This window comes from Talpa europaea (genome assembly GCF_964194135.1).
Source record: "Talpa europaea genome assembly, chromosome: 3".
NCBI classification, from domain to species: Eukaryota; Metazoa; Chordata; class Mammalia; order Eulipotyphla; family Talpidae; genus Talpa; species Talpa europaea.
The window spans coordinates 47154193-47179097 of NC_140069.1; the positions used below are offsets into that span (position 1 = coordinate 47154193).

The 24905-nt window shown below is 43.3% G+C and overlaps 1 protein-coding gene across 1 annotated transcript; it reads left to right on the forward strand.

Annotated features, from left to right (window-relative positions):
- Positions 1-1039: 1039 nt before the first annotated feature.
- Positions 1040-24178, forward strand: SBSPON (somatomedin B and thrombospondin type 1 domain containing; the record flags this gene model as incomplete). Its single annotated transcript, XM_084230451.1, has 5 exons — positions 1040-1253; positions 12507-12701; positions 20151-20241; positions 22075-22251; positions 24061-24178. 5 exons carry the CDS (start codon positions 1040-1042, stop codon positions 24176-24178), a joined length of 795 nt encoding a protein of 264 aa, XP_084086577.1.
- Between the last annotated feature and the right edge of the window lie 727 nt (positions 24179-24905).

Genomic DNA, 24905 nt, shown 5'->3' on the forward strand with positions numbered 1-24905 from the left:
AGTAAAGAAAAGCCGCGAGAAGTATTTTTATGAGAAAACTTGAAAATCCCAATTTCTCACAAAACCCGTAATAGTTAAAAGTACAACGTAAGAACATAAAATGTAATTAGACTTCCCGGATAATTTTTGGTTAATAAATAGAGTAAGGTGCAGAAAATATATTTGGAGAGAAAGGGAGAAAGAAATACATAACGGATAGGCAGCACTTTATTGAAGTGGAAGTTATATCTAAAATATCACTAAGCAACACTTCTTTGGGGAAATCTTAACAGAAAGCAGAAAATCATTTATATTTTATTGATCCTTTCCTTCACATTCATCAAATGCCTCTTCACTGTAGCAAAATGGCATGTTCCTGGAGCAGAAACGTCCCTTGTAAAACGCTGCAGAAAGATACTTCTTCTTGCCTCCTCGCTGGAGGGGGGGGTGGGAGGCAGGTGTGTGTGTATTGGGGGCGTGGTGGTGGTGTTGGTGTTGGGTGAGTTTTGGTGGTTGGGGGGCCTGCCCCGGAAAAAAAAAAAAGGCAGACTGGGCTTTCCTGGCGAGAGGGAAGTCAGGGTGATCCCTCTCATTGTGCTGCTGAGATTATTTGCTGCGCAGCAAGTGCTATTCGTCGCCCGGCTTTCTAGAAAAAAATGCCCACTAGCTAACGCGCGCCCAGACCTTAGGAGGCCAGGGAATGTGGCCACCCAGGCTGCTGGGGAGCCAGGACTCTTCTGGGCCGCGGGGCCGGGAGGGCGCTCGCGGGGTCGCAGCCAGGAGAGGGCTGGTGTCCGGAGAGCTGATTGCGGGACGCCCCCTCGGAGCGGCGTCAGCTTCCCCCGGTAGCCGCGGGCGCTGCACCCTCCCCGCGCCGGGACCGGCGCGCGGCCAGGGCTGGGGAGGGGCGGGCTCGGGGGCGGGGGCCGGGCGCGGGGCAGGGCCGGGCAGGGCTGCGCCTCGCGGGCCACTCGGGCTGCTCCGGGGCCGCCGCCGTGCGAGGAGCGCAGCACTTGCCGCGAAGGTCTGTGCGGCCGCGGGCGCCGCCGGAGCGCTGGCCATGAGGACCCTGTGGCTGGCGCTGTGCGCGCTGACGGGGTTGTGGCCCCGGGCCCTGGCCGGCTGCACGGAGGCGGGGCGCTGCTGCCCCGGCAGGGACCCCTCCTGCTTCGCCCAAGGCTGGAGGCTAGACAGGGTCTACGGGACATGCTTCTGCGACCAAGCCTGCCGCCTCACTGGGGACTGCTGCTTCGACTACGCCAGAGCGTGCCCAGGTGGGTGGCTGGCAGAGGGTGGGACGCTTGGTTGTTCGTCTACAGCCAAGGGGTACAGGGTCCCACACCAAGCACCACTTTTCCAGAGGCCGGGGTCTCCAGGTCCCACCCATCCTGATGGGTCCAGCCCTTCTATCCCAGCCCATTTAGTCTTCTCCATCCAGGTACTCCCAGCTCCCTTCATCTTAAGTTCCTCTGGGTACACTCCATTCCATCTACCCTAGGGCTTTCCAGCTCCCACGATCTAGGTGCACACTATACTCTCCCTCCACACTCGGCTTTCCCAACCCCTTCCATTTAGGGATTTTCCAGTCCAATTCATCCAGACTTAGTTCTCCAAGCACCTCTTCCCGGTAGAGTATGGAAGGAGCTAGAACCTTTCTTCTCCTGGAAGGGGGCAGGGCCACCTTTGCTGGAAGAATTTTCCAACTCAGGAACTCCACCTCACTAGAGTTGGCACTGGAAGTTCCAGGGGCACACCCTGGGTCAGGCCCTACCACTTTTCCTGGAGCATCTTAGGGACCTAGTGAGGGATGATGGGAGTTGGGGGGAATGTGTCATTACCCCACTTTGTGTGGAGGACTTGCTCTAGGAAAGTACTTTCTTCTGGAGAGCAGTCTCTTGGAGGACCACAGTTGTCGTCACCTCTAGACTCCAGCATTTAGCACAGACCCTTATCCTAGGGTGCCTATTATATTTTAATCTTGCCAGTTTTCCTTTAGGGGCTGTCTTTTTCATCTTTAAATTTCTCACAGTATCACCGCCCCTGGTAAGGACTTTATAGTGGTTGATTTAATTAAGTTGAAATGTAAAGGAAGAAATAGGTCATGTTCCTGAAGAACAAGGCATACCTGTGAGAAGCCAGCTCTAGAAGTAAAGTTACCCCATTCCCCGTTAATCACATAATCCCCTGAACCACTTTGACCTCAAGGATCCCAGCTTTGTGGGATCATCAGCATCTTTCTAGGTGAGTATTCCCTGGGCCTGTGTCTTTGCCAGGGGAATTGCATAATGGGTAGAGAGGAGCCCCTTTCTGCCTCTCTGCTGCCAGTGCCAGCCAGCCCATGGCAGGACCATCACCCAAGCCAGCTGCTGAAAGAACACCGTTGAAAAACATGAAGATTTTTTTGATGTTCATCAAAAGTTAATGATTTACCTGTGAATACTGATCTTTTTGTGTAAGCTTCTTTCCCTCTTCTGCTCCAAGGCCAGGGTACTTTCTACTAAATTAAGACGAAGTGTTAATTACTTAGGAAATGCAGTGCCCTCAGGCCAGGCATCCTGGCCCCTCCAGCAGCATCCCACCTAACTTCCCATTTGCTGTAGATACCTGACTCTGTCCAGTTCAGCCTCACTGAGGTCGGATCATTCTTCCAGGGGGTTACCAACATCATAAAGATGAATACAGAATTTCTGTTGTCTAGACACTGTGTCCTGACCTCCGGTAAGCACAGGGTTATAAAGATGATGAGGACAGTATCTGGTCCCTAGAAGTTCATAGTTGAGCCAGGAACACACATGTACAAACAACTGCAACATACTTAGTGCCCAATTAAGGGATCTGGGAGACTGGAGAGGAAAAACTCAGAAGACCCAGAGAATTCAAGCAAGATTTCCCAGAGGAAGTAATAGGTAAACCTGGTCTTGGAGAATGAACGAAAGGTCTCTACTAGGAAAAGAATTCTAACAGGAAAACATAGCATGGTTGCTACGTTACCTGTGGGTATTAGTCTTTTGTGCCAGACACTAGTCTTGGCCTTGAGGCTCAAGTGGGGAAGAGGATAGACAGATAGTGATGCAGTTAGATATAGAGAGACTGCAGCGCAGAAGAGGGTTGGAGAGACAGAGGCGAGATTTATGATGACAACAGCTTCCTAGTGAGATCTTACTGTGTCACGAGCAGTTCCAAAATCCTCAATCTTTATTTGGACAAAAATAAATCCCTTGTTTTCAGTCAGGGAGGTTGAAATAGTAAAACAAAGAGCTTATTTTGGAGTGGAAGAATTATCAGGGTAAGGAGAGATGATCTTACCATCCTGGGAAGAACTCAGAAAGAAATCATAGCAACTTTGTAACTAGAAGAGGTGGGCCAAAGAAATAAACCAGAAAAAGAAATGGAGTCTGAAGGAATTTTAAAAGGAGCATATACTGGAGCTCTAAGTGCCCTTCTCCAGGGAGTTAATGCAGCATCTCACAGACCTAAGCCAAAGCAGACACAGGATTGCACAGGCCCCTTATTGGTTAAGTTCTCTGCACTGGAAGTTTCTTGGAAAGGGAAGAAGAAAAGAGAGACAATGGGAGGTTGGCCACTTGGGGGATGCCTCAGGAGAAGGTTAGAGTGAAGGGCAAAATGGAGCTGAGACCTCAGTCCATTCAGCTTGGGTCCATTCATACTGACTCTGGGGGTTAGGAAAAGGCAGTGTTGGCTTGTATTAGGATTTTACAGGTGCAGAAACTGAGACTCTCAGAGGGCTATCCCGTTACTCAAGTGAACACGAACGGGCGGCAGAGTGAGCTCTGGACCCACATTTAGCAGATGCCAGGCTGCCGTCAGTCATTTCTCTCTGTGCCAGTTCATGGGTGTTGCTTATTCCCAGATAATTAAGGCTCAACAGCTCAGAGCCCCAGGTTGCTCTCTTTGCCTAGAACCATTCTCCTTCTTGGAGTCTCTTCTGCTGTGTTACTTACTGAGGCTGCATGAAGCTTTTTTGAAACGAAGTATATTAAATGTGAATGAAAATGTAACTGTGTCAGTAGAACTAAGCATACTTTCTATTTGTTCTGATCTTTCCATCTTGATGAACACATTATTTTTTCTTGATAGGCTAAGACATGAAATACTAGAATTTCTAAATAGAACATTTTTTTTTATAAGTTTTTTTTTAAATATTTTATTTTATTTTTTAATTTATTTATTTACACAAGCACTGGGTACAGTCAGAAGCGCAGGAGGGTGAGAGAATTCACCAGAGCCAGAGCGGGGAGCAGAGCAGGCAGAAGGACCGAAGGACACTGCTGAGGGGAGCAGCGGGCGGCAGGAGAGGTCTGCGCGCCATGTGGGACCCTCCTCCGGTGGCTGGGGAGCAGCCGGGGATCGAACCGGCGCCGCAGAGGCCGCGGGCAGCTTCGCAACCCAGCGCTCAACCGCTGCGCCACCGGGGAGGCCCCTAAATAGAACATTTTGGTTATTTTTCCAAACTCAGTGAAATTGAAAATAAGTTTTTGCATCTATAGGACTACTAAACTGCCCCAGAGAGTCTTTTCTGAAACTCTCTCAGAAAATCTCACAACGACATGTGTTTCAATACCAGTGATATATCTCCATAACCAGTAATATTCTCTCCCCAACAAAAAGGATAGAAAAGTTTCCATTGGTTGTGCTTGATGAGGGCTGGGGGGTAGGTAGAGGAGGGAATCAGATCCAAGTTACCTTTCCCTGAGGAACTTCTTGGAAGGCTTCCTTAGCAGGCTCATAACAGCCGAGTGTTTAATCTCTCTGCTGGTCCCTAGAGTCTGCATTTAACATTGCATTTATTTTTGATGAGCCACTTAAGGAAAGAGTTATAATTAACTCAAGTAGAACAGAACAAAAATTGAGTAGCCTATGTAAGCCAGTCTTCCTCTCGTGGATTTATCAGGAATCTAGGAAAACAACGGGCCCAAACCTGTGGACATTCATCTCTGGAGGAGAAGAAATGTTCTGCTTGAAAATAGAGCTTCAAAAACACACCCAAAGGAAGGATGTCACAGTCAATGATGGTTTAGAAAGTTGAAACTGTAATGGAGCCACAGTGTTCTAGAGACCATATGTGCCGCCCCCCCCCCCCCCCCGGCTTTGTCTGTTGAAAAGATGAGCATCTCCTGGCATGAGTATTCCCCATTGACTTGACTTTGCAGATCTGACAACAGTCAGAGGGTAGTGTTACCCAGTGTTCCCTTGGTGTCAGGCCCCCTCCCAGCCTAAACCTCCTGAATGTTTTGGTCTCCTCTTATAGGCACAGAATCCTGGGCACTGAGATGTTAAGCTTTAGGAGAAGCTCTGTACTTTGCAGGTTAGACTCCAGATATGTATTGGTAGAGCATGTGAGTCATCTCTCCCCATTCACTGTGTGCAAAAAATCAGGGGAGAAAACAACAAAAATGTGTTCTGCTTCTCCCTAAGCTCCCATGACTATCCTGGTGCTGCTTGATAACGTTTGTCAAAACACACGTGCAGCTGCTCCACCTCAGGATGTTATCTGTGACTCCAGAGGGCACTGCCATCTGGGAGTATCCACATTTCCTTTTTAAAATAACATTTTCCCTCCCTAGACTGAAAAATACATGTTTTTTTTTGCTGAAAATTAAGAAAATATGGAAATGCACAAAAGAAACAACTCACCTGAAAATTCACTACCCAGAAAAAGCATTATCTTTCTGAGTATCACCGAACCCTTTTTTCAGGGTTTACATGGTACATAAAATTCAATTTTTTCCAGTGAGGCAGCTCATGTTACTGTCTTGTTAGCATTTCATAAACTTGTCCAGTTAATGTGTTAAAAGAAAAAAAAAAAACACTAGAAACTAGATAACATGGTTTCTACAAGAGGAAAAAAATGACTTAGTCATTTTATTGGAACTTTAAGTGAGTAAACTGGCACTTGGGCAATATAGTCTCACTCACCTTTCAGAGAAGTTTTGCCAAGATCCCTTGGGAGAGGATATATATGGAGAGAGAAAAAGGCAGGTGACATATATATAAAAATGCTGTCCCATGGGATGTATGGGGGGGGAGGGGAGGGTATAATAGAGCTGTTTCCTTTTCCTTCCATAGACTGTCTAGAAACAAAAGCTGTTCATAAATGGTTCTGCTGTAGCTAAAATGTAAAACAGTATGTATCTTTAGGCCTGACTAGGACAATCTGAACATGAAAGAGAAAGTGCTTGATGGTGGGTGGCAGGGAGCCAGGAAACATGCACAACCAACTGCAACAGTAGGCAGGGCGGCTTACAAAAGGGAGTCAGTCTCTGAGAGGATCACTGGAAACTGCGCTTACAAAAGGGAGTCAGTCTCTGAGAGGATCACTGGAAACTGCTGCGTGAGAATAAGGGCAAGGCCTTATGTTAAGCTGCAATAATCCAAATTCTTTTTATGAAATGAAAGCCTTTGGCTGTCAGCTCAATTTTTTGCTGTGTGTGTGTGTGTGCATTTGCCACTACCAAGAAAACATTAGAAAACTTTTCTTTTGAATTACTCTTTGGTGTCTAAAGATGGAGAATAGTGTGTCTTGTTCTGGCTACCCCAACTCACTAATGCTGTATTGGACTTGGAGAAAGTCCAGTGGTAATTCTAGAAGAGGAAGTGTCTAGAATAAGATGTGTCTGAGAGGTGGAGTGAAAATCCTGAAGAAGTCCATGCTGGGGGCACAGGATCCTACTGGAACAGGAAGTCCATGAGTGGCACAGATAAACAGATTTTTCCCCCCACCATATTTTGAAATTTTTGAGTGACGGAAATTTGGATCAAATAAAAGGAAATACCATTTCACACCACAGAAAATAAAATGAAAGAAGCTTGCAACTTTGAGGATGTGGGAATGGCAGTAGGTATAAATGGATTAAAAAGAATTTGAACGTCTTGTAGCTGCCAGAAGAAGGTGGGATATACTTAACTTGAAGGCATAGAAAAAAATGCTCCTTCTGGGCCTCCCCGGTGGCGCAGCGGTTGAGCGCTGGGTTGCGAAGCTGCCCGCGGCCTCTGCTGCGCCGGTTCGATCCCCGGCTGCTCCCCGGCCACCGGAGGAGGATCCCACATGGTGCGCAGACCTCTCCTGCCACCCGCTGCTCCCCTCAGCAGTGTACTTCAGTCCTTCTGCCTGCTCTGCTCCCCACTCTGGCTCTGGTGAATTCTCTCACCCTCCCGCGCTTCTGACTGTACCCAGTGCATGTATAAACAAAACAAACAAACAAATATAATAAATAAATAAATAAACATGCCTCTAAAAAAAAAAAAAAAAGCTTAAAAAAATAACTATAAAAAAATGCTCCTTCTGTTGGACCCTCTCTGGGGCCACCATCACCAGGACTGCCCAGACAGCGCTGGCCCAGATTAGGAATTGCCATGATTTTGGCTATAGAAGTTTCTGTTCTTGCTCTTCTGCCAACTTTCCTTCTGGAACCTCTGCCAGTGCTTTGGTTTCTGAGGATAAGACTGGACCAAAGTCCATTCTGATGTAGAACATTTTATAGGAAGGTGGTGGTTCTTGTGGTCTATGGCGAATTGCCCAATGCCATTTTGTCCATTCATTCATTTGACAGACATTTACTGAGCACCTACCATGTGCTAAGCACCAGGCATAAAATGAAAAATTCAACAAACCAATAACAAACTCTAAAGTCAGACTGTAGAATCAAGGCTATCAGAGGGGGGTGGTGGGGAGCAAGATATGGAGGTGGCCCAGGGAACTAAGGTGAAGGGTTATAGGGGCTTTGGTGGTGGGTGTGGTGTGGTTACATACAACTGAAGAGGTAAGAACTTACCTCTGAATCATAAACAGTGTTGTAAACCAATGTTACCTCAATAAAATAAAAATAAAGCACATAAATATTTAATTATGAATTATGGGGATGCTGGAAAGTAAGGAATACTCAGCTCGGAAAAAGTAATTTTGTGGGGATATGTGTGTGTCTCTGCATGCACTTGTGTAGGACCTGGGAGACTACTTAGATCAGTTGATAAGAGGAGGAGTCTCTAAAGAGGAGATAATTCATCTGGGACCTAGAGAATTTGCAGAGCAAATGCTTATACGAAGTGTCTGATGTGTGAAAGGACATGGTGTATTGGAGGGGTAAAGACGCCAGTGTGTCTGGAGCTTGTAGCAGAGGCAATCGCAGGGGTACCTCCAGGTGGGAGGCAGGCACAGACCACACAGAACCTTGTAGTGCCCAGCAGGGAGTTTGGATTTTTTTCTAAATTCAGTGGTAAGCCACTGAGTTTAAAAGGAATTTTCAGGGGTCTCCCTGGTGGTGCAGCGGTTGAGCACTGGGTTGTGAAGCTGCCTGCAGCCTCTGCAGCACCAGTTCGATTCCCGGCTGCTCCCTGGCCACTGGAAGAGGGTCCCACATGGCGCGCAGACTTCTCCTGCCGCCCGCTGCTCCCCTCAGCAGTGTACCTCGGTCCTTCTGCCTGCTCTGCTCCCTGCTCTGGCTCTGGTGAATTCTCTCACCCTCCCGTGCTTCTGACTGTACCCAGTGCTTGTATAAATAAATAAATAAATCTTAAAAAAAAAGGAATTTTCAAAGTCATTTATGCTTTTAAAAATCAGTGGTACATCTTTTAAGGTCATTGTACTTACATATGGCCAGATAGCCCTATAAGACATGAGAAAATGTGCCTTATTCTTGTTATGCACAGATTGATTATTCTGTTGTTGGCCATTCTCCTTTTGACTGTGGTGGTGGGGACAGTTCATAACCAGAAAACTCCTAAGGAACGGGGACAGGCTGACCCATCAGGAAGACCTTGATAATTGCCTGCACTCTGGATCCATCTATGCTCTTACTTCCTGGTGAATGAAGAGCCAATTGTCAGAACTTAGGTGTCAACTTCATCTTTCTGTTTTCTTCTATGCCTGTTTCTCTCTAGCTTTTCTCCATTTTCTTGTATACTTCTAGGGATCACTAACCTAATAAATGACTTCTACTCAAATTCATATCTCACGGTCAGTTTCTGGAGAAAATCAACCCTAGTATTATGATGAGTTTAAACAAAGAAGAGTTGGTCAAAGATTCTTGGCACTCATTAAATCCAGGCTTCTTGCCCCTGAAAAGGATGGAATGTCATAAAATCCTAACTATTAAGACATCTGTGATGATTTGGAGTCAAAGGAGAACATAGAGCTCACTGGGAAATAGTCTGTCAGCCTCCATTAATAGCTAGAGAAATGTGAAGAATGATTTTAAGAATGTATATTCGATATGCTAAGATGTAAACTTGATGAGCTTTTGTGGGAAGGGGACAGAATGCTAATGGAATAGTTCAAAAGGAAATTTGTGTCATGTGCTATAATATATGACTTCTGGTAATAAATCTGTCAGAAGTTCCTGCACTTCCCCTAACCTCCATGACCAGAGATCTCTTGTGATCTACAATGAATTACATTCTAAATATAATCAAAAGTTCACAAGTTAACCAAGAATAGAATTATTCATGCAGAATAGGAACAAATAATTTCAGATTAATCTTCTAATTCAAAATATTTTGTGGAGTACCTTTTTACTCATATATTGTATGAGAACATTTTTCATTTTGTCTTACAATGAAACCTTTGAAATGATGGGTCCCAGAACTCTCAATTCTCTTTATGGGGCTATTGAAAGAAGAAAAACAGCATATAGCATTTGCCAAGGACAAAATTTAACCAATAGGAACAATAACTGATTCACTCTTGGTGTGAGTTGAGGACTTAATCTATGGATCTAACAATAAAATAATAAGCACTAGATATAAGAGAGTAATACTGGAGTATTAAATTCAGTTAGAAAACTCCCCTTAATGTTAACACCTATAAATGTAACCCAAGGTCACTTTGCTATGGCGAAGTTTTATTTTATGGTGATGCTTAAATATTAATCTTTGAAACAACTGTATTTAACAAAGGAAGTGTATTGTTAAGTTGTTCAAGTCCAACACATCAGGGCATGGCTAGCTAGGCTTAGCAAAGAGATTTGGGGGAGAAAGAATTGTGTAGAGAAGGAGTCTTTCTCAATCAGCTCCTCCCCTATCATCTCTTTCAATGCCTTCTGGTCCTATGGACCAATTAAATAATAGGAATGTGAAAATAAAAAGGGAGGGGTCAAGGAGATGAGACAATGGCAGGAAGTGACTTGGTGATTTTCCAAAGGATGTGCACATGGAAGATAGAGGGAAGTTTCAAGTCTCTTAACAAGGTTCATTCTAGTGTGGATGTGTTACATGGCAACCCCAATGTGAAATGGTTGGCCTGAGTGTGGTTCCTCACCCACACACTTAAAGGGACTTACAATGAGACTCAACTCCAGGCACACACAAAAAGGTTAATAAAGGATTTATTTACAGAAAGGGGAAATGAAGAAAGGAATAATCCAGGGAGAGAGAGAGAGAGAAGTTGGTGAATGTGTCCTACCAGTTCCACTGAGCTGGGACCCCAATAGCACACTGAAGGTCTGTGAAAAACTAAAAACCCCCAATGCTCACATGTCTGGTTATATATCAAGCCCAGCTACTTAACTCCACCCTTAGTTCCCAGCATTCCTCCCTTTGGTGGTGATTGCATTATGGGATTTGTAGCTTTGGTGTCTTGAATCTCTGGTCTGGGATGGAGGTAAAGTCCATAAAACCTGTGTTTGTGGAGTTCATTCAGAACATCCTTTTCTCCCCCAACAGATGAATTACTCAAACAGGTAGATGATCTGTGATAGTTGGGAATTTTTAGATGGTTAACAAAAATATTTTAAAACTGTTTGAAATTTTTGAATCATCAACAGACACCTATGTTGCATGTTACCCTTTTCACATTAGGGGTTGCTATGCATTGCCAAATGACACATTGATCAAAAGTCATGAACCCTCAGCTAGAGTATTCTGAGAGGTACAGTAAGTTTTCCAATACAAACTGCCAGAAGCTCTAATCAAACTTGTAAAGAAGTGGGATGCTTTCTTGGTGAAGATATTGTAACTCAAAAGAATGAAGGTGATTGTGAAGGAAAATAATAGAATAATAGTTATCTTTACTCTCTTTCTTACCTTCATATGGTGCCCACTTTGTGGGAAAGATAAGAGGTCTGGCATCTAGTTCAGAGGTACATTGGTTTCTTGTTCTTATATACAATTTCAAGTCCCAAAATAATTCTTTTTTTTTAAAGATTTACTTATTTATGCATACAAAATATGCATACAGGGGTACAGGCCAGAGATATGGGGGATGAGAGGATTCAACAGAGACAGAGTGGGGAACAGAACAGGCAGATGCTGAGGGGAGCAGCGGGCGAGACAGGAGAGGTCTGCTCCGCCATGTGGGTTGCTCCCTAGCCGGCCAGGGTTTGAACTTGTGCTGCAGTGGCTGTGGATTGCTTCATAGTGCAGGGCTTAACCCCTTGCACCACCCGGGCGGCCCCCCAAATAATTAATTTTTAAAACTCGTTATTAGGACTTTATTTTAATTTTATTATTTTTTAAAATGAAGTACCATTGCTTTACATCCTTGTTAATTTCTTGACAGTGTAGGATTTCGCTCCTGGAGTGTGGTCACCTTATCGCTCCCACCACCAAGGCATCCATAGTCCAATGTGCTCTCCTTCCTCTGCACCCCCTTCTCAGGTCTCCCCCTCCCCCTCTGGATGCCTTAGGTCTATGGTTAGCTTTCAAGGGTCAGTTTTAAAGTTTGTCTTTGACCCTTTGTTTGGTTTCTCTGTATTTAACTGACACCATCCAGTATTTATGTTTCTCTTTCTGGCTTATTTTGCTTAGCATAATCCCTTCAACTCCTTCCATGTTGCCACAAATGGAAGACTCATTAAGACTTTAAATGGGAAAGGTATATGTTAAATCACATTGATTTTACAGTCTGGCCAGGTTGCTGACTAAAGCCCAAACTGCCCTGATTCTGCCTGGTCATGGAAGACCACAAGTAGTCTTGACCTGTGTAGGCCCTGGTTGCTTATCTCTAGCTACAAGTCCCATAGTTGAGGAGTCTATGAGCCCTTGAGAATGAGGGTAGAGCTTTCAGAAGCCTAAGGCAGGGGTCCCTTGTATGGCCTTACAAATACCTGTGGAGGCACATTTGCTGGTAAGAATTGACCTGTGTAGGTGATGGGATTTTTGGTGGCTGAAGGACATTTTCTTTTTAATATTTTTTCCTTTACGTTTTCTCCAATGAATACATATTACTGTTACAATAAAAATTTTCTCGGCATGTGGAGGTGAGAGTTAAAATCAAGGGAAAACAGGAGCAAGATCTGACCTAAGCCTGGGAGTTTGAGGAAGTACTCCGAAGGCATCTCTGCGGCCTTGGCTCAGACCCACCTTCTCGTTCCGGAAATATCTGCCTGCCTGGGGGAGGTTACCAGCTAACCTGGTAGTCAGCGTCAACTGGGGCCTGCAGAGGCTTTGTGTGTCCCTCCTGACGAGGGTTAAAACTCCATTTACTGATTAAACTCTACCGCTGATGCTGGCAAGAGCAGCCCAACATGCAGCTGGGGTTACTGAGATGAGCATCCCCTGCTGTTGTTTTTCAGCTCGCCCGTGCATCGTGGGGGAATGGAGCCCCTGGAGTGGTTGCGGGGACCAGTGCAAGCCCACAGTGCGCGTGCGGAGGCGCTCGGTGCAGCAGGAGCCCCGGAACGGTGGCGCGCCCTGCCCGCCCTTGGAAGAGAGAGCCGGCTGCCTGCACTACTCCACGCCGCAGGGCCAGGACTGCGGGCACGCCTTCGGTACGGAGTTTTCACGGTTGCTGCTTCTGTTGCCTTTGATGACTTTCCGTGTCTTTGTCTATTAAGGGCCACGTGCTGTACAGGAAAGTTCCGTGAGCAATAGGAAATGTGCCAGGCTCACCACAGTAGATAAGAAGCAACGGAAATGCTTAATGGAGGAATTAGTGGCCTGGTAGCTGCACAAAGTCCCCCTTCCCACCACCCCTCCTCAGTGTGTTTATTACCCAATGGCTCCTTCTCTTGTGCTTGCACTTAGTGGAATGGGTATGTATATTGTGGGCTTTAGTGAACTTGATGGACCTGGCAACAGAGCTTTAGGTAGGCTGAGGATATTTTGCAGAGGATGTTAAGTGTCCAGAAGAATAGCTATTTCACTGTGATTCCTGTTTATTCATGGTCACTCACTGCACATGTGTGAAAATAGGAAGAATATTATACATTTTTTTAAAAAAAGAGTTATTTATTTTATACAAGAACTGGGGTAGAGGCCAGATGTGTGGGAGGGTGGGAGTATTCACCAGAGACAGAGTGGGGAGCAGAACAAGCAGACTGACGAAGTACACTGCTGAGGGGAGCAGCGGGCACAACAGGAGAGGTCTGCCACGCCATGTGGGGCCCTCGCCAGCCGGATGGAACCGGCGCGGCAGAGGCTGCGGACAGATTCACAGCGCGGCGCTCAACTGCTTGTGCCACCAGGGGAGGCCTGGAATATTATACAGTTCTAAACATTGATAAATGATCCTCTTAAAACACCCGCTTCTCTCCTCTCAAGTCAGCTGGATTAGGGCTGATGTAATCAGATCTGTGATTTGAAAAGATCATTCTGGCGGTAGTGAGTGTTGGAGGGGTCAGGCTCATGCCATAAGCCAGGATTAGTGAGACAGTCACAGAGAAAGAAGCGAAAGGCCATACCTGTGTTGAACAGATGGAACCTGATAGGGCAAAACTCTGACATCTCAGGATAGCAAAGCGCATATGCTTTCATAGGAATCTGGACATTTTCATGCCAACATGACATGCCATTTTATTCTTTTTCATTCTACACAAATATTTTTTGAGAATCTACTTGTTGCCAAGCACTTGCCTGGCTCATGGGGTCTCAGTGGTTAGAAAAATTGATGGGGAGCCTGCTGTCTTATAGATCACAGCCTAGTATGTTTGTATGTTGGGGAGAGGTGAACGATAACCAGATAATCCTAGGAAATTAATCTCAGAAAATTATAGTTGTAATTTGGTGCAACTGGTACCAAGCAAGTGAGAGCAGTGGGTGTGGGTAATAATCAGATTTCTGCTGACCAGAAGAGTATTTCCCTGAGGATGTGGAGGTGCAGCTGAGAAATATGGAGCTACCCAGGCAGAGAGGCCTGGAGATGAGGTATAAAAAGTTCCAGGGATTTGGAGGCTGGTGTAGGAAAATAATGTGTCCAAGAGAGGCACACAGCTTTATTGGGTGGTACTTGGACAAGGGTTACTTGAGAAGGGAAGCTCCTCACAGCGTGAGACTTGTAACCTATGTGGGGAACCCACCATCCAAAGGGGACAGGGCAAGGGGAAGGGGTGCTGTGCGCTGTGGCAAAGTCTCCAGGGGATTTGCTGCTCCCTGACGTTGGAGAACAGACACTGCTCTAATGCAAACCTCATGACAACCACACCTGCTTCCTCACTGGTCCCCTGTGGCAGGTTGGATCATTTAAAGGATGCTTGCTTGTTTGAAAGCGCAGTTCCTTAAATGCAAAAAACAACAAAACAAAACAAAACAAAAAAACCGGGCTTCATTTTCAAACTGTGGGGTAAATCAGCGAGACAATTTTCTCTACCAAAGAACTTTTCAAAGCTTTATTATGTAAGTATGCATTTTCATTCTTCAAGAAAGAAATCGGAATGTTTTCCCACTTTACTCAGTTATTTGACCCTTTACTCTCAAGGTCCCACTCCCTAAATCACTAGTGTTCTGTGGAATACACCTAGAAAATGATGGCATTTTAAGGGCAATCAAATGGGAAATGAGAGAAACAGTAACATGAAAATCCATTTTTATGCATTTTCCTAGGGCCCTATCCCTGTTTCATACCATTTCCTATGCATTCATTTCTGTGTTTTGTTAATTTCAGATTCACTAAGCATCTACACTTCATGCCAGTGCCATGCTAGGTTTTGGAGACACAAATTTGAGTAGCCAATATGTCACAGCAAATTATAACTCGGGTGCTGAGTGAGTGTTGTGATAGAGTGTGCTCAGGTTGGTTTGAGAGCATGGAGCGGGGCACCCACCAGGACCATGGGTCCTGCTGCGTGTGCCTGTGTACCTCCCTCCTCCGCTAGACTTCCTGTTCACAGAGCATCATGGCACACCAGTCCTTCACAGTTGCAGAGCAGAACTTCTGTGGATATTTGGATATTGTTGATTCCTTCTTCGTAGTAATCCTGTAAGAGTGTATCAGGTCTTTGTGACCTCTGTACAAATGATCACAAACTTAGTAGCTTAAAACAACTCACATTTATTACCTCACAGGTCAGTGGGATGGAAGTCCATCCCGGCTCTCATAGGGCTATGATCAAGGGTGAGGCAGGGCTATTCTGAAGACTTAAGCAGGCAATCCATTTCCTTGCCTTTTCCTGGAAAAGGCAGGAATATAAGAGCAGGAAGCTTAGCAGAACTGGCCTGCAGTTATATGGAAAGTGAAGCCATAAAGAGGAGCTTGCATATTTAACTGAGGAGATTTCCAGGTGTTGAAGGTTTGATCTGGTTTCTGCTAGCTGCTTACAGTGAGATGGGAGAGGAAAGAGAAGATACAAGGAAGAATTTTAATCCTAATGGAACAAGGCCTTGATTAATTGGGAATGCCTCAGCTTCCCCAAATGGCCAAGGATGCTGAAATTAAGAGATTCAAACTAAGGGAAACATGGTCTAGAGAAAAACACCAAGAGTGTGACTTTTTGTCAGAAAGTTAGAGGTAATAGTTTACCTCAAACTTAGTGACTTAACACAAATGTATTACTTCTAGTTCTGTAGTCAGTAGTCAGACATGGGACTCACTGGGCTGAAATTGAGCTTCAGCCGGGCTGTTTTCCGTATAGGAGGCCTTGGGAGAGAATTTGTTTCCTTGCTTTTTCCATTGTCTTGTGGTTGCCCAAATTCCTTTCCTCATGGCTCTCTCTCTAAGCCAGCAGCGTTACACCTCTCTGTGCCTGCCTTCTGTACTCACGTATTCCTCTGGCCAACTTTTTGAAAGACCTGTGTGATTACATGGGGTACACTGGATAATCCTGGATACCCTCTTTATTTTAAAGTCATGTGATCAGCAGCCTGAATTCCATCAGCAACCTTAATACCTCTTTGCCAGGTAACATAGCATATCCATAGGTTCTGGGGATTAGGACAGGGATATGTCTGAGGGGCATTATTCTGCCTATGATAGAGGTAGGGAGGGTGGCATCATTAGGCCAAGAAAACTGGTGTTTAGAGAGGTGACAGCACTTGAGATCCAGAGCTTAAACCTGTATTTCAAGGCTCTAGATCATGTGCATTCTCCCATCCTGTGGTAGTGTTTCTTGCTAATTGTCATCATTACTAACATTGCAACCACAGGTAACTGTAATTAGAGATATAGAGGGCCTTGTAAAGCCTGTGGTGAAACATGATCACAGAAGCAATCACTATCTTACAATGATCAAGTGACTATTGCATTTTCTTAATTAATTAACTATTTTAAGATTTATTTATGCATACAAGAATTGGGGTACAGGCCAGAGAGGTGCAGGAGAATGAGAGGATTCATCAGAGACAGAGTGGGGAGAAGAACAGGCAGACAGAGGGGCCGGGCGAGACAAGGAGAGGTCTGCTGAGCCATGTGGGTAGCTCCCTGGTCGGCCGGGGATTGAACTCATGCTGCAGAGGCTGGGGATTGCTTCACAGTGCTGTGCTTAACCCCTTGCACCACCAGGGAGGCCCTTTCTTATTTAATTTAATGCATATCATGACTATATTTTTCTCATAAAACCAAATCCAGAAAGTTCACTGAGTTTGTTGCACAGACTGACAATTGTTTATATGCATTTTCATCTGTAAGATCAGTTAGTTAATAGAAACTCTGCTTTCAGGCTGGCATCATTTATCAAACTTGCATTCTATCCTCTTTCACACTATGTCTACCAACCTGTGGTTCTAAGCCTGCTTTTGTGTCAGAGGACTTTATGAAATTCTCAAAGCAAGTTTACTTTCATGTTCAAAGAAAATATGTGTGGTGCCATGCTTTTAGAAGTGGAAGTTTTGAAAAACTGAACAATGGTAGGCTGATAGGATGCCAGAAAAAGTTGTCAAATAGCCTGCCAAAGAATGTATTACATTTGAATATTGTTGCCAGTAAGGAGAAAGGAAGGGAACCAGCATTTATGGTGAACCTTTGTCCTGGGGCGCCTGGCTACGTGCTTTTGCACATAAGCAGAAGTGGGACTGGAGGCAAAAATAATTTCTAAGTTATTAACCACTTGTAAGCAATGAAAATCTAAATTGTGGGGAATATTAAAAAGCGGTGCTGGTTCAGGCACCTCCGGGCGATCTGGCTCCTGGATTCTTTATTGAAGACTGGTGCCAGGGAGAAGGATACCCTCTCCATAGAACTTGCTACCAAACCAAGCCCAGGCCTGCAGGAGGGAATGAACACAAAGACTTGACCCTGAGCATGGCTGACCACAGAGGCTTGACCTTGAGCATGGGTAGGCGGTATTACAAAGCAAAGCTATTTTCTGTGTTGGGACTACTGCTTAGTCATTGACTTTATTTTTCCAGGAACTATGCTGTGTAAAATAATGAAATTTTGTCTCTGCATTATAATGGAAGCAGTCAAGCTTGGCATGGTTTTGGAGACTGCCTGATACTGCCATCATTTAGACATGAGCCTTAAACACATTTCTTTTTTTTTAATTTTAACTACATATTTTATTTTACTCTATACATCTGAAACATTATCTCAACATGCAATCAATATGGAAAATTGACAAGATCATTTACAGTCTTCCTTTCAGAGGAAATCTTGGCAATCTAGTGTGAATTGTACATTTTAAGCCCACCTCCATTTGAATGCTAAATTTTCTTTTTTCAAAAAAATTTTTTTTAATTGAAATAGCATTGATTTATAACAGAACACATTTCTTAACCTCTCTGTGCCACATTTTCCTCGTTTTCCTGTGTGAAATGGGGAAAACATAAGGTCTCTCTCAGAGGTTGATTGGAAAAGTAAATGCTTTAACACAAGAAAAATGCTTAGAATTGTACCTGGAAACTTCGACATGCATCATGTTTAGTTTTTATCTTTATTATAGAACTTTCTCTAAGGATTTTATATAAAAACTATATTCATATACTTTACTTACACATCTCTTTATTTTCTGAGCTGTACACTAAGTGCATTAACTTTGAACTTTTGTAATAATATAGTCAAGACAAATTAGGAGATCAAAAAATGCTTTGAGCTAAAGAAACAGTTTAGTATAATGCTACAAGGATTTAGCAGTAAATGTATTCTTCACTTAGTAAATAAATACATAAATGTATCAGTAGAACAGAAATGAAAATTAAACTCCTTTAGATGTTTCTGTTTTTGATGTATGAGGCAGAAAGAAGGATTCTCATATATGTGTACTCACTTGTTCTGTTTGAGTCTGTCTGTGGATTTTAGAAGTTCAAAAGCCACAGTCACATTTAGAATGCATGATATGTTCTAAATGTTCTTTTCGGAAACAGTTAACACACTAGTGCAGCAAGAAAGAGCCATGCAGCAGGGTCTCCAAGGTGCAATCTAGATGTGGCTTACTTTCACAATGGAGAAATTAGGTGCCAAACCACCTGAGCCAGGCACAGTACCTGCAACTCCTAGAAGCAAGTGGCTATTTAGCCACTCTTGTATTATATTCCTCAGTAATACAAAAATGACTACTTCGTTAAGAAAATCTACGAAAGAATTAGAGCTGCCATCTTGTGGCAGTAAGGAGCCAGGTAAAGTGAATCTGCAGGCTGGAAGCATCTATGAAGCATCCATTTTGTTCATATTGATGAATGATTTTAGCATCAAGTATCAGCTGAAATGTGCCTTTCTGGGATGGTCAGTTTCCGAAACAAAAGCTAGGAAGGATTGTTGAGCCATCTCAGTCAGAAGACTCAAAATAGGAACTGGAGGCCAAGGGAAGTGAAACCTGTGCACCTGGGGCAATCCTGTGACTTCTTTCATTCACTTGTAGACCCATTCATTCTTCACATTCATTCTTCACATTCATTCTTCACATTCATATTTATTGATTTTTTAAAAAGATTTGTTTGTTTATATAAGAACTGGGGTACAGGCCAGATGCGCAGGAGGATGAGAGGATTCACCAGAGCCAGAGTGGGGAACAGAACAGGTGGACTGATGAAATACACTGCTGAGGGGAGCAGCAGGCCAGACAGGAGAGGTCTGCCGCACCATGTGGGACCCTCGTCCGCCGGCCGGGATCGAACCGGCGCTGCAGAATGTGTAAATGTGTGCGGACTACAGTGATACATCAAAAACTTTGTCTTTCAAGAGTTGATGGCAGAGTGGAATAAAGAGTTTATCTCTAGGTGCTACACGGCTAAGATGCCTCCCTAGATTAAGAGGTAAAATAAGAAGGAGACACCCAAAGAAAACAAAAACAAAAGAGGAGACAGAATATGGAGGAAAGAATTCCTCCTTTTCTTTTCTCCCACCCCAAACATCAGAGTTGGGGGAGTGTTTGAGGAACAAAAGGAAGATGAGAGAGTCACTTTTTGACTTTCCTTCCCCGAGGTTGGCGTGAGAGCTTTGTGCTGGCTGTTCACATCCCAAGTGATAAGGGTGTCTGGGAAGCTGCCAGGGAACCGGGAGACTCAGGGATCTCTCCTTCCACTCCTTTCGCTTCTATTTTTTCTCCTTCTCACTTTCCTTCTTGCTGATTGTCTTATTTTCTCCTTCTATTCTCTGGGCCCTCTCATTTGTAGTCTTCCTCTCTCCTTTTCCCTCCCTTTCCCTTCTAACCACTTACTTGTTCTTACCGAGTTTCTTCTCTAGTTCTTCCTTTCATTAGAAAAAAAAAAATCCCCCCACTTCTCTACATAGTATCTATTACCTCCTGTTCCCCCACCCACTCTTTATTATTTCCTTTTGGCTGTTTTTCCTTGCCCCTGGCTTCCTTTCCACACAGTGTTATTGAGTACTGCAGACAAGCATGTCAAATGCCTGCAGTCCCCCCTTTACTGATTGGTGTGTACTGAATACCCGCCAATCTTGATGGAGTTAGGTCCTGGGACACTATACGGTAGCTTCATTTCACTCTTGATGGCGTGCAACAGCCCTTTAGACTGAGAGATGGGGTGATTTAGACAGGTTTGGAGCCAAGTTTGGAAAATGTAGCTCTGAGTACTTGCTTGCACGTGTTCAACATGACTCTCTTTTCTAGTCCCTGCTTTCATAACTACCTCTGCGTTTAACAAGGAAAGAGCAAGACAAGCTGCATCTCCACATTGGTCTACAGACACAGAGGAGGCCGGGTAATTCCATGTTTTCCTTTGTTTTGTTTTTTAACTTAGATTTTTTCATGGGTACGTTCAAGTCAGCTCATGATATCAGCAAGGAGTGGTGGGTTTCTCCTGTTACCTCCTCACTAGCTCTCAGTGAAACATGATTCTCCACCACAGGGCTGGGAAAGTACTTGTCTCTCCTTGTTTGATTTTTCTCTGAGGTCTGATCTCCAACAAGAAACATGCTGTATGAAAATGAGAGGCTATCATCAGTCATACTGAGGATGCTCCTCAAAATCTCTGGGAGCAGGGAGTCGAGCTCCACTCTCTTTGGGGTGATCCACATTTCCAGCTCTGAAGATGTCTTATTAAAACCTAATGGTACAGGCTGGGAGGCACCTCCGTGCTCGCTTGAAGTCCAGTTTTCTGCTCTCAGATCGGGACAGCAGGTGGCTGCAATTCAGATCCTCACACTGCCACTCACTAGCCATTTATCCCTAGATAGATTGTCCTTTTTATCTAACTTCAGTTTTTCCTTCTCAGAAGGTGAAAATACTATTATTGACCATATGGGGTAATTATGAGAATTTCATGAGAAAATGCCATTGGAGAGATGTCTGGGTTAAGCTGTCTGAAGCTTGTTGTAGGTACACTTTCCAAAAGTACCTACTAAATAGCATTTACAATGTCAGATTCTTTTTTCAAAGCAGATGCTTCCAACAGTCTTAATCTAGACTAATACAATTTATGCTTCTATGAGTAAGAAACTCCCTTAGTATAACTTACTTAGAATAAAAAATGAAACATTCAGGGCTTTTACTATGTTTTGTTTCCCACAAAGGTTTGTAAAATTGTGTTGCATTTAAGTACAAGACTCTAAAATATTCACCTATGTCTGGATGATGCCCTGGGGCTTTTAGAGCCTGGTCACATGTTCAGTATTACTTTTCCATGGCTTTGGAGACACTGGCCTCTGCCACAGAAAAACACATCTCAGCTTCCCCTTTCCTCTGTGATGCCCGGCATGACTTTGATGCTTGACCTCAAACCAAAACACATATCATTACCCCAGATTGGACTGGTGAGTTGAGTGGGGGTATAGGGAACATTTGAGGCCAGAAAAGCTTGGGTGCTGGCCTGGGAGTCAAGACTGCACTCCTGGGGTTCACATGTTCTCTGGCTAAGGCCAGTGCCTGTTCAACTGATTCTTAAAATATCAGCAACATTACCAAGGACTGTTTTCCTACTGAAATGTATTTTCACATACAACTTAGTAGTCAGAGTAGAGAGGATATAGGATATCCAAATTTCTGTAAATTCATGTTGAAGACATGGTTCAATCGTGGATTGAAAAAGAGCAAAAAGGTTCACTGTAGTTGTCAGTCAGATGTTGTCAAAATTCAGTGAATGAGAAACTTTACAAGACATTCCAGGCTGCTGTGCAACCTTCGAAGTGCCCGGTCGTACCTTCTGTATGTAGCCTGTCAAAAGTCCTTGGGGAGGGCCTCCCTGGTGGCGCAAGGGGTTAAGCACAGCACTGTGAAGCTATCCACAGCTTCTGCAGCACAAGTTCGATCTCCGGCTGGCCAGGGAGCTACCCACATGGCGCAGCAGACCTCTCCTGTCTCACCCACTGCTCCCCTCAGCAGTATATTTCACTCAGTCTGCCTGTTCTGTTCCCCACTCTGTCTCTGGTGAATCCTCTCAGCCCCCACACCTCTGTCTGTACGCTAGTTCTTCTATACATAAATAAATAAATCTTAAAAAAAAAAAGTCCTTGGGGAGTATGGTCTTCCTGAGATTTTTATAGTACTAGACCATCTCTAATGACAGCAAATGGAATTGTTCCCTTTTTTGATCCAGCTACTGTGTGGAGTTCAAGACAGAGTCCTTGACTCATCACTGTGCTATGGAAAACAGACCCCTGACTCGATGGATGCAGTACCTGCGAGAGGGGTACACGGTGTGCGTCGATTGTCAGCCTCCTGCAATGAGCTCTGTGAGCCTGCGTTGTTCCGGCGATGGCCTGGACTCTGATGGGTAAGGGAGGGAAAGTGGTTGAAGGACTATTATTGTTACTCATTTGGGGAGATCTGTCCTGCCCTTGTCCTGAACAGCTGACCAGTACCTAACAGATCAGCGAGACCTGGGAAGCTGGACGGAAAGTGAGGAGAACGTTTCACCAGCAATTCCTGAGTCCAGTGCCCAGTTCACATAATGGGACTCAGGGGTTCTGTATCAGAGATAAATGGGTAAATTTGTATACTTAGGTTCAGATTCATTTCCCCAATGATCATTGAAAACCGTATCACCCCAAAGCACTGTTCTGAAGACAACTTGAATCACAGTTTCTTGGGGGAGTGATTTAAAATATGCCAATTCTTTAGCCCCAAAGTAGAGTGACTGAGTCAGAATCTTGAGAGTGGATATTTAACAAACTTCTAGGTTGATTTGGCAGATAGTAGGTATTTTTTGGCTTTGTGAACACTATGAACTCTTACAGCTACCCAGCTCTGCCATTATAGGATGAAAGCAGCTATAGACATTATGTAAACAGATAAACTTGGCTTTGTTCTAATGAAACTATATTTTTGGTCACTAAACTTTGAATTTCATATGATTTCCATAGGTAATAAGATAGTCTTCTCTTTATAGTTTTCAATCCTTTAAAAATGTAAAAGTCATTCTTAATTCAGACTACACAAAAAAATGGGGTGTACTGGGTTATTGGGCCCAATTGGTCTTAATATGCTGACCCTGCTCAGATGATTCCTAGCCACAGCAAAGTGTCAGAATCACCTGGGATAGTCATAAAATCAGAGCTGAGATAGTGGCAGGCTCAGCCTTGCAGAGGATTAAACCTATAGAAATCTATAGATTGATCCAAAGAACTTACACTGAAAACATTTTTTCATCCTGGAAATCTACTCCAGCCCTGTGCACATTTATCTTTAAATCTGATATTATTCTTCGTTAAGTGAACAGCAAACTTTGTTATTGGACTAAGGCCAATTCAAGTCACTCATGGATTATGGTTTTAAGTATGTCAGGTGGAACTGGTAAAAATAGAGATTAGAAAGTAAAATATGAACCTTTCCAGTTAATCATTATTCCCATAGTTTATTTTAATGTTTAATAACTTGAACTTATTTTTATTAGTCACTTGTGCCTAGTAGTCCCTGTATTGAGTACACCATATGAACAATAAAGTGGGTAAGGAATTCATATCAAATAGAAACTTAATGTTTAGGCTTAGTATTTTTCTGAGTATCTCATTCTTATTTTGACTTTAAATGAACTTATAATTTAATTTGTACCCTAAACCTTGACTTAGGGTACTAGTGACTTTTTAAAATAATAATTTTAATAATTTCACTTTGCTCTTTTCATTTCTCCCATTCTTTTATTATGGAATCAAAGTGTTGAAAAGAATTACAAGAGATTATTTAGTGTAGACCCTGTAATTTAAATATACTTGAAGCAAGAAATCATTTTCCTTTATGTGGCTCTTTATCTATGTCTGAATATATGATTAGATCAAGTGAGAGAAATGAATACAATAACCTTAAACTATTCTCTCAGCATGAGAGTGTCCTCAAATAGGGATTCATTGGTAACTTATTTTGACAGAATCCAAGAAGGGAAATTCAGTTTGTAATCACTTCTGTAATATATGTGCTGCCAAAGTGAGCACTGCTATCTTTTTTTTTTATTAAATTTCAATTTATAACACACTTCAAAACTCCATGTGTGATTTAAAAAAAAAACACTTCAATTTAGAATTTTGTAAATTAGAACTATCTTCAGTTTGCTTTTAGTGTAACTATCATTTCCAAAATATCATTTCAGAAATCAGACTCTCCACTGGCAAGCAATTGGCAATCCTCGATGCCAAGGAACTTGGAAAAAAGTTCGGCGAGTAGACCAGTGTTCTTGTCCAGCTGTTCACAGTTTTATTTTTATATAGATGCAATGTGGATATTTCAGAATGTGTTTGTAAACATGTCAAATGTTATCGGGTCATATTCAGCACCTCGTAAGCCTTCATAAACTGTTTGATGTCTCTGACCATATGTCATTCCCACCCTCTGAAATAGAGAAAGAAAATTTGGGGGCCAGTTCTCAAGAAACACAGCACCTTTCTTTTCATTTTTACCAAGATGAGGGCCCAACCTAATAGTTTCTGTGGTTTTGTTTCCTTGACTTTACACCTGGAATCCTCCCATTCAGCAGGTGACTCACATGACAGAATTTGTATCTAAAGCCACGATAATTACTACAACGTGGTCTTTTGGTGTGTACGTTGTCATTTAAGGGTATCCATGCTTTGAATCATAGATTCACTTTTTTTCTATTCTCTAATTCCTTAAAAGCTTCTCTATTAAAAAAGTATATATGTATATTCTTACACATTTACATATATTATTCTATGATTTCTAAAATAAAAATTTCAAGATCATCACAAATTTTTTTCCATAGGGCAGGTTAAGATTTAGTAAATATTTTGTAATGAAAAAAATCAACAGCCATGCTAAAAATACTGTTTTGTATAAGAAATTTTCTTCACTTACTTGAAAAGATCAATCAGATGTTCATTCTAAGTCAATTTGAGTTCCTTTTAAATGATATTTCATGACAGGAATTTTGTCTCTAATGAATGAAACAATTACTTGATTTGTGAAAATTCTACCATC